Source organism: Condylostylus longicornis, unplaced genomic scaffold (genome assembly GCF_029603195.1).
Source record: "Condylostylus longicornis isolate FDR11 unplaced genomic scaffold, ASM2960319v2 ptg000018l, whole genome shotgun sequence".
Taxonomy (NCBI): Eukaryota; Metazoa; Arthropoda; class Insecta; order Diptera; family Dolichopodidae; genus Condylostylus; species Condylostylus longicornis.
Genome location: NW_026577987.1, coordinates 1,166,390 through 1,177,857, shown reverse-complemented (window position 1 = coordinate 1,177,857; position 11,468 = coordinate 1,166,390). Strand labels below are relative to the sequence as shown.

The 11,468-nt window shown below is 25.0% G+C and overlaps 1 protein-coding gene across 1 annotated transcript in view; it reads left to right on the top strand.

Moving 5' to 3' along the window:
- Nucleotides 1–3,135: 3,135 nt before the first annotated feature.
- The window catches only part of LOC129606230 (protein CBFA2T1), a 122,370-nt gene continuing 114,037 nt past the window's right edge, over nucleotides 3,136–11,468 (top strand). The window contains exon 1 of the mRNA XM_055516422.1: nucleotides 3,136–3,391. Within this exon, the coding sequence (XP_055372397.1) occupies nucleotides 3,389–3,391 (3 nt within the window). The 5' untranslated portion in view covers nucleotides 3,136–3,388. The remainder of the gene's footprint in view (nucleotides 3,392–11,468) is intronic.

Genomic DNA, 11,468 nt, shown 5'->3' with positions numbered 1-11,468 from the left:
TCAGTTCAATGTTTTTGACGTACTCGTTTGTTTACAATATTTTGTTTCTTTCTTGCCGATATTTTAAGAATTCGGAAGCAAAATGTAAACGAAAATTAACGGAATGGAACGAGTCGAACTACTTCTTTTCATTCTTTGGTTTGAATTTCAAAACTACATTAACTGTCTGCTTTTCTGAATGAAATCCTTTTATTTCTTCCCACCTTATTCTTTCGAAAAAGGAAATAATTACAAATTCTTGTGAAAGAATATTGGGAATAAATAAAGGAGAATAAAAAAAATTTTGTTTGAAAGAGAGAAAGAAAAATACAACCATGAAAACGAAAATTGCGCCAAGAATTTCCCGTTTAATATATCTTATTTTATAATCAAAATAACACATTTTACATTCTTCAGATTCTATACTATTACGCCATGTATATGTCACATTTATATACACATATGTTTTACATAATACATTTGTATATACATAAGTATGAATGTCATACGTATATGTATATATAATTCATGTTGTTGCATAGACATTCGAAATATTTTAATGTTGTCCGTGTTGTATCTGGTTTTCTCTTGTAAATTTCAATTAGACAAAATTCCTATGCTTAAAAATAATCTGTAAATGTTCGTGGTAAACTTCCTTTTTCCTTTCGCTCCATTCCTATTCAAAATATAAAACGAGAGATAAAAGCCGGTTAGGATTTCTCTTCACATGCACATCTGTACCTACTGGAATTTATGAAATGTGTTTAATCAATGTATGTGTAGTACAAAAGTGCGTTTATGGGTTGGACTGTGAATGTTGATTGTTGAATATTTTTAAAATATGTACATATATAGTTTTGTGGTTTGGCTTTTATACAATTTTCTAAATATCTGTGTTTTGTAATTGACGCGACTTAAGCAAATCAAGGCTTGGACGTGTTATTAGTTATTGGACGTAATTAATTATTCCTGACTTCTTCAAAATTGTATTAACGCAGTATTAAAACAATACGATGTTACCTTAATAGTTATAATTTGCCGTTTGTATTACAGTATAGAAGCTTAAAAAGTGTTACTACTAGCATTGCTATTTTTAAGTCAAGTTGTCACTTTTTTATATGATTTATAATTTTTTTTCAAAGATATAATTGAATGCAAATTTTCAAATTCAGTCTCTTTGTTTTCTGAAGGGCAAGTGTTTTGACTTCGATCGAAATTGCAATAATACGATATTCTTACATATGTCATCTTATGAAACTGAGCAAAATGTCGTGAAGCCCAAAATCTGGCAGTAATAACGTGAAAAAATAATTGTGTATCATCATAGGAGCTTTAATATAATGTAGGAAAAATTGAGAGTTTCCAGGTTTATAAAACTAAAGAATGGTCGCTTCTGATCTTCACAAAAAGCTGAAACGATTTTTTCTATTTTTTCGCCCTCTTAAATTCCATGCTTATACACTATTGTTATTTCCATAATTTTTTTCATGTGAACATAATAATATACACACATAAATATAAAGAACATTTGTAAACATGTTTCTATACTATGTACTACATATGCATATACATATTCTTATTGCATTTTTTTAAAAACAACATGTGGGTACTGAAACATCTGACACTAAACAAAAATAAAAATAATGATGATAATATGTGCAGAATAACAAAAATAAAAAACAACGAAATTTGATGATTGAGTTCCGAGTGAGGAGCAATTTCCAATTATACATTTACACAAATAAAAATCTATAAACATTATAATATATTGTACTTATCCACGCGATTGCGTGAACATGTATTAAAAAAATAAAAAGAGAGAAATAATGTAATGCATATGGATGTATGTACATACACTTAAATATTACAAAATTACGGTATTTATATTTTATAGATGGAAATGAAAAAGCCGAATTTTCTTATATGAACATAGTGGGTAAAAATATAATTGTGTTTGTATGCATGTGTATCATATGTATACATTCAATATTAACACACACATATAAATTAGTTCAATATATTAGATTATGAAAACAATTCCAGAATTCCAGAATTTCCGAAAAGGACTGTTAAAATTGTTTTTTATTTTTAATTCATTATTTTATTTTACTCATTTTATAATAAAAAAAAGCTGTTGTGTGTATATGTTAGGCATCGTTTGCTTGCTGTTAATGAAATGTTAAATTAATTTTAAATCAGTCGTTGATTAAACGTCGGACAATTAAGTCGTGTTTTTTTGAGGTATTGTGATAAAAATAAAAATTTAAAATTATTCTGTTTTTTAGTGGGAAGTATCAAAATTATTGTAAAATCTCATTTGAAAATTTTTAGAGGAGAGAATGTAAATGTTAAAAAATTCATATTTATTCTGATTTGTGAGAATATTATTTGAAAAACTTTCACCTGTGAAAGTTTTAAATTGTTTTATATGGTGAATTTTTGGTTTATCAAAGTGAAAATTTAAAATAAATTTTTAAAATTCCAAATTATTAAATTATCATCAATATTTGCTATAATAAATTTGGTCATTAACAGTTATAAATTGTAATAAAGATTATTTAACAGTGTTCTGTTATTATAATAAGTTGACATATGAATTTCTCTTTACATAGACATTTTTGTATCATAATTTCCGCTTGTAACACCATATGTTTGTTTAACATGTGTATATTATGTTCTCCCTATTCATAATATTGTAACATTATAATAATTTATTGTTATAATTGTAATTATTATAATTATAATTATTATTATTATTATTATAGAGCAATTATGAAATAAAAAAGGAAAACCATTTGTGAGTGTAAAAAAAAAGCAGAAAAAAAAACAGTTTTAATTTTTTTTACATTTCATTTTATAATAATAAATTGTAAACATAATTATAAGCACTTATTACACTTCATACTCTTTTTAAGAAACAAAAAAGAATAAAAAAGTAATTTAAAAAGAGAATACAGGAAACATTAATAAATTATTTTTAATAAAATTTATAATTGAAAGCAAAGAACTTATGTATGTATATATATTATTTAATTTTGCTTGAAGAACAAACCATAATATTATATTTACAAAAATGTAAATAAGGATATTTTATTCAAAAAAGGATACTTTTGTCTCTTTTATAATTCAAATAAACAAAAAAACAATAAAATCGAGCAATTTGCATATTGTAAATTTATTGGAGCCAAATTCATTGCATAAAAATTTCTTTTTAATTCCATATGATGCTTTTTGGGTAAACAAATATAAAAAAACAAAAACGAAGAAAATATTGTGACGAACGTGCAAAAATTTAATAATTATTTTAACTTACATTACAAAATAAGAATATTAAATTAGCATTCTAAAATAAGAAATTTTTAAGAAAGATTACATTCGGAAATTCTTTTTATAATAAAATCATAAAAAAATGGTAAGTAAAAATTTTATTTTTAAATTAAATAAATTATATCAAACAAATTATTATTTTGTAATATAATTGAATAAATAAAAAATTCAAAATAAATAAAAGATTTTTGTCATTCGTAAATTGTTTTCAAACTTAAAGTTTATAATTTTTTTTTACTATTTTTTTTTAAGTATAAAAATTCTTAGTTTGTCTTCTTTCTGACTATATTAAACTGATGGCATCTTTCAGATCAACGATATGAAGAAATGTACAATCCGTTCTTTTTTATTTTTATGTTGAAACTTTTATTACTTAACTGTTAGTACTAATTCGTCTAACAAACTACCCAATCAGTATAAAACACATTAACAATAATTTGTTTTCTGAAACTTCTACCGTCTAAATTAATTTTGATCATCGAGTATCATCGTCAATGAGCAATTTTTTCATTCCGTCTGCATTTTTTAAATTTTTCTGCAGTTTTAAATTTGAATAATAAAAATTGAAATTTTTTATTTGGTGAGCTACCTAAAGCAAATTTTTTTTTGTTTAACAAAAACTTTGTTAATGTTTCACAAAAATGAAAACGAACTAATGTTAATGCATTTTAAGTCATTTGTAGTAATATCATAAATTAAATATCAAGCTCTATCTTGAAATTGTTTCTTCTTAAAACAACAATAAACACAGTTTTTAATTTAGGAACCCCCTGTGCTCGAAAAATAACAAAAAAAAAAAACAATTTTATTTAAAAAAATCATTTTCATTGAAACTACTTATTCATGTTGCTTACATTTTGCATTACAAATTTATGGAAAATTAAAGTTTTTGATTGTTTTGTGTGGTAAAAATACTGGCATTATAGTTCAATTTGAAGAAATAATTGAATTGACCTATTTTTTTAATTCTCTATTGTTATTTAAAGAAAATAATTTAATAACGAAATCGATTTGAATTTGCTGAAATTTTTGTAATCCTTAATTATATTTAATGTTCTCAAAAAAAAAATAAATTTTGTATCTATTTTTAACTACATATGCTTCTACAGAAAGCAAAATTATTTTATATAAGCGTGAAAAATAATAATTAGTATGGTTTGATCCCGTTTTTACTTTGGAAATTGATTTCAAACAAAAAGTGATTGTTTAATGAATAATATGAAAACATGCATAACTTTGTATCATTATTGTAATTTGATACAAAATTATTAAACGTATGTAAATGTACATGTTGGTCTAAATATGTAAATCTGTATTTTAAAACTTTTTTGTTATAGTATATAACACACCGACACAGCGTAGAACGTTGAAGGCTTGCAGCAATGACATAATAAAATTTAAGTACTGCCAATCTTCCTTAAGCCAAAGCAGGACATCATTTATTCATTTTATTTTTTTTCATACAAATCACAAATTACCATGTTCCAAAAGTTAAAAAGTTAAAAGTCCGAATAAAAGTTTGTTTTGATAAAAATTATAATAAATCTTTAGTAATTTTTGATGTTAAGTGTTCTAATTTACTTGATTTTTTAGAATAAATTATTAGAAATAGAATGTTGCCAAATTGTAAACGTCTGTCTCCTATATCTATTTTATATATAAATTCAAATTTAAATACGTGTATTATTTAATTAGACAATGACTGTTACAGTACGTCATGAATCATTGATATAAGGAAAAAATGAGGAAATAACAATAAATTATTTTAATTTTATTTTATAATATTGATTGACTTAAATCAAATAAAACTACAATTACTTGCAAGTTGTTAAAAAAGAAATTTGTATTTAAATTATAAATTAACTAACATGCAAGTAATATATTCGTACAAAGAATATTGTAATAGTTCATATTTATGTCAATTATTATAAATTTTTAAAATCAAAATCATTACTACAATTGACAGAATAAAATGCGCAAGAAACAAATTAGAAAAAAAACTTTCGAATTGAGTTCGTAGCGTAAAAATACATTAAAACGAGAAAAGAAGAGTTGGCCGTGTAAACTCTGTGATACCCGTACGAATTTGTTATCCTATGTGCGAATAAATATGTCATAGCTGACTTTCATCTGAATATGTCATTTAAGTTGTCGTATTACCATATCAAATTATAAAAAATTTCAGTACTGTGTTTTCAATGTTTTCTAAAAAATGGCCAAACTACTATTGAAGTTGTATGGCTGCTACCACAACGAGTCAAAAAATTTCAACTATTTTTATCACACATACCAGCCCTAATAATATACACTTGTTTTCACGAAATTTCTATATTATAATTCCAATAATTTCTGAGATAATTCCAAATAACTTTTGGACTTATATGGCTGCTTCCAGAAAGAGCCAAGCAATTTCAACGATTTTTATTAAACACATTGGCCCTACTAATATATTTACTTATACGAACCGAACCAGTTCCCCAGTCGTGCCTAATTTAAATAGGGTTCTGGCACTTACTATATTAAATCATTTGTGAAAATTTGGTGAGCTTAGCTCAATTATTTTTTGAGTTATCGCTTGTACAGACAGGGGGACAGATAAAGCTAAATCAACTCAGAATTTGACGCTGATCAGAAACATACACTTGACTGACTTGACCATTATTTCTTAGCATTACAAACGGTAAGGCAAATTTAGTATACCCTTCGAACATACGTTCTTACGGATATAAAAATGTGATGTGAACAGCACATAACCTGCCGATTGCATAAAATTATAAAAATTTCTTTTAATTATGAAAATTTTATTTCAAATTTTATGAAAGATAGAAAATAGCCATTACTTAAATGTATCCAGGAAAATGTAAATTTGGTTTTTATATTTACTGGAGAAATTTGTTTTGATTTGCAATCAAAAACTTTAAAAATGAATACTGCATAGGTAGTTCGATCAAAACGTTTACAAAACTTTTATTTATAAATAAAAGTTAGAATATCATTGCTTTGACCTACAACAGTTACTATTTAACATTATTTAAAACTGTACTTACTTATTTAAGACTTATTGACTTCAACTTGCTCTGTCATTGCTACAACGATACATATGGAGCTTGCCTTATATAATCTATATTTCTTAGAACCTTAATTTATTATTATTTATTTTGAAATATTTGAATTAAAATTAATAACAATCGTTTTATTTTAAGTAAGTTTATCAACGTTAATACTAGAAATTTAAAAAAATTTTATAATAATAATATTCATTACGATTTAAATTAAAGCATTTAAATTAATTTTTTACACATATTTACTCGTTACTAGTGTTATACTTAAAATGTCATTCTGCTACTTGTTCAAGTCATAATGCATTAAAAAATATTAGTTTAATAGTTGTAATATTCAAATCAAATTAAAAGTTATCAAGAAAATATGCTGACATTAATATTTTTTCTCAAACTTGTAACCGTCCATATGTGGGGCTGTTTATACATTTATAACATTCCTGACTGCTGTTTACTATATTTACTTTCAAGTAGGTAAAGCAATTTAGAGTTTTATTTTGAAACTACATAGTATATACATATGTACCTATTGTTAATTTATAATTGATTTATAAGTCATTTCCAAATGTTTTTTGTCGAAAATTCTTCTTTTCCTTATTTAATTTAACATCAAATAATAACTATAATATATTGTGCTACTTAACTACACGAGGTTGTTGGATTATTAATCAGAATAAGTGACGAATTTTGATTATTGAATGGAAAAAAGGAAAAGGAAATTGTTAGGTACAAGTGTATTACGTATAATTATATTATGTTAGGTATAAGCATAAGTATTTATATATATAATAAGGTAACAATAATTAGTATTGGGTTGATTTCGAATAATCTGTTTCCTTAACATAATTAATAAGGTAAATCGATTAGATTAATAAGAAAATAATTATCTATTTTAAGAATTAAATAAAATAGTTTATGAATTTTTTTTAAAATATGTGTATTTTGTAAAACATATGCGGCAGTGTCTGAAATTTCAACTAAATCTCTCTTTCATATAGAGAAACAGCATACCAGGCATAAGTAATTATTTTATATTGAATGCAATTGCTTAGTAGTGCATGAGCAGGTTTTTAATTGATTTTTATACAGACATTTTAAGTTTTTTTAAATTTAAAAATAATATATCCTACATTACTTTTTTTTACATTAATTTTTCAGTACATGAATTTAAAAAGAAATTTGATTAATTTTATATGGTAAAATTTAAATTTAAGAATTTCAAATTTCATTAGGTAACTCTTTTTGGGAAATAATCGTTTTTTTTCTATTTTTAGAATTATTACCATTATCTAAATATAATAAAATTATAATTCTAAAATGTGCAGTACAGATGTTAATTTTTCTATACATATAAAAAATTTTTTCATTCGTACTTATAAAATTTAGTACCAAATTATTGTAACTTAATTTTATAAGGTACATGTGAGTATTATGTACGACTATATAAAATTACTTATTTAAAGATATATAGGAAAAGAAAAGGATACAAACAGACGGATTTTCCAATTTATTACTTAAAGAACCACACTTTAACTTATGCCACAAATGTTCGCAAAGTTTGTCAACCATAAATGGGTATCGTATTGAATTCTCTAAAAAGAAACAACAAAAAATCAAAAAAATCGCGCACATGATGTTTTTATAAAATGAGCTCGCAACCAACATTGAAACAATATACATACCTTAACTACAGATATATGTATGTAAATGTAATGTGATTGTAATTTGTCCCTTATATTTTATATGATCTTTTGTTTATCTTTAATGCACAATTCTTAAATTAAGATTTCAATCCTTTTCATACGTTTAAATTTAGAGTAAATATATACGAACACTTATGTAAGCATTGCTTTTGTGCCAAATATTGTTTTTAGGCACTTTATATAAAATGATTTTTATTCTTCTAATGAAAATGTAAATATCAATGCTTAACAGTATCACTCTGTCCGTGTGCCTGTCTACACCCTTGCAGATAAAGAGTTGAAATTTCATACGTGTTTCCTCAAAACTCAAAAATGTCATTTTGCAACTATTCATTGCAGCGAAGCCATAAGCATTTAATTTTCAATACGCAGAAAAATGGTGACGGGCTTTTTCTACCACGGTGTATCATATTTGAATTTTAAAAAAGCAAGATGTCCGTTGAAATTTGCCGTTTTCCATATTGTTTTTCTTCTGGACTACGGGTTGTAGGAGTCTGAAATTTTATTGGCTTGTGGACCCTAATAAACTGTTCGCTTCGTTAGAAGTTAAAGCCTTTCAAAATTTTGTAAAATTCGAATCTTTGGCACCTTTTTTTGCGAAACTGTAGATTTTTCGATAAATGCAGAAAACGGTAACCGCCATGCCTTTAAAAAATGATTATTTTTCTTAAATCATGCTGAATTAATGCTTAAATTCAAGCATTACGTTAACGTCTCTTTAAATTTTTTTTTGTTTTATTTCAAAGACTGCATACATTGTCATCTTAAATGTATGTAATCTTTGAAATGTATTCATATAAGTGTCTATGAGTGAGTGCCAAGAGAAAAGTTCTACATTACAAACCATTGGTTCGACCCAACTTTATCTATTATATTAAACTGTTGTTGGCTTACTGTTAAAAAGGATGCAAAAAAAATTAAAACAAATAAATTGGTACTACAAGGAATAAAATGAAAAAAGAGGAAGAGAAATAGACTATTCTGCAACACGTTCTTATTTTGTGTTCCTAAAAGAAAACAATATTTTTCTGGGAAAAATTTATAAATTTTTGGTTTTGCTGCTTGTTTTCTTATATTGAATTATTATTATTATACTTTTGTTTTGTTTTGAATCGGTCGCATATGTGACCAAAGACGCGAGCGACACCTAAAATTATGAAAAAATGTTGAGCTACATATTGTTACACTAGTCAAAATAACATTACTAAAAAATAAAAATGAATGAGTTGCCACTTGTCGTCTGAAATTAAAACAATTGAATAAACTTACCATGAGTGTTTTTATTTTTAAACTAAATATTGAGAAGAACATAGAAAATAAAAAAAGCTTCAATCCAAAATTTTTGACGTTAAAAAAATAAATTATGTGGCTGCAGGTTATTCGATTCACCAATATTGATATTATTTTGAATCAAAAACAAAAAACTCGGATTAACGAAAATTTTAAAAACACTTTTAGTAATATCAGACAATTTGTAATCTCTGGCTTATAGAAAAAGAAGAGTAACATTTAATGTAAGACAATATTTAACCATCAAACAATGTTAAATGTGGTTTATGAGAATTCGATTGTATGCTATTTTTCCCGCGGAAGATTATATATCAAAGCAAAAATCCTAAATTTTGAAGTGGAAAGCATAAAATAGTGTACTTACAGTTAAAATTGAATTATTAAAGTTATTCTAATAGCTTCACAGTTTTAGAGAAAAATTTCAACTATTTACTTTAATACACATGTCCTTATATTTAAAAAATAGTGTTTTCAAAAGTACCGATGTATATCTCATAAGATTCACTTATTATGGAAACATTGCGTATAATATTTTCATTGACTTTTTAGCCTTAAAATTTAAGAATACAGACAACTCTAAAAGTCAACATGTTATAAGAACTAAAAATTTAGAGCAAAATAGACGATGGAAAATGTATAGGTACATTCTACTTATAAATATTTGTACAACTGGGTACGTGCAAACAACCATACAAAATTATGACAACACTAAACGTTATCACAATACATAAACGTACATAGCGTATAAAATATGTATAAGTACCTATCTACGCGTATGGCATGCACATTTAAAAACAATCTAAAATAATTTAGTTTAACTCAAACCAAATGGTGCAACAAAAAAATATAAGAATAATAAAGAGAGAAAAAAAACGACAAAAATAATGTGGAACATTTTTCGGAAGGTCGTCATATTGCCAGTTTTTTCCATCTCTACTTTAAATTTTCTGAATGCTGTTCTTTATGCTTTTATTGCTACTTGTTTTGAGCTTATTTCATCTGTTGTATGATGCTGTTCCATGATATTTTTTTTTGTATGTTCCTTATTTTGATCTGATGTTAGTGAATTTTTTCTGTTTTCTGATACAAAGTTATTAGAAAAATTTGAAGAAAAAAAAATTACATTTTTTTATGTTTACAAATTTCCCTTCTCGGTTATTTTTATCTCTCTCTTTCTTGTTATTGAAAGTTCTTCTCTAAGTTAGTTTTTATGTAGAAAAATCTGAATAAAATTTATATTTTATTTTATAATAAATTTTTTACTTTACCTTTAACTTTTATTTTTGTTTTGCCGTTACTCAACGTATTGGGGAATTTTGGATATTTAGACTCTTAAGTACATTTAAGTCAGCAAATAGAAGAATATTTGGAGGAATTAAAAAATTTGGATTTTTTTATATCAAGATATTCAAGAACACAAACTGAATAACGCTTGCTAATCATTCAATCTATTTGTACTAATCTTAAATCTATCTAAATCTTAATAACTTTTATAGCAACGTTTTCAGAAATCTCGAATCGAGAACAAGAACTTTTGTTTTTCCATATTATAAAATATGGAATGTTTGTGAAAACTTAGAAATGATTATGATTTTTATTTGTTTACGGCATATACATATTTAAAATATGCGTGTTTTAAGGCGACTGACGTCTTAAGCGCTGTTTCAATAATTACAATTGCGAACTAAATTCAGTTGGTCTTTGCATTTAGCTATTTTTCCCAATATATATCGTTCATTTATAAGATGTTTAGCATTAAGAGCAATATCAAAGATTAAGTCTATCATTTTTTGAAAAAATCTTCAGCAGAAAGCCCTTTCTCCATTTAATAGAAGAACTAAGAAGATGAAGAATACAATATTTTTAAACTGAATTCAATTTCTCATTTCCTTTCTAATTTTTTTTTCAATCCTCAAAAATTTCTAAATAAATAATGTAACAATCGCAAAAAATAGCCCAATTTTCTTGCTTACATCTACAGAAATATGTACTTACATAAAATTCGGTATTTGTTGCTACAACATTGAACATTTTTTCGTCAAGAAATATAGTGTATAGTTGTGAGACATGTAACTTAAGGATAAAGGAATAAAGCAATATTATAGGTGAA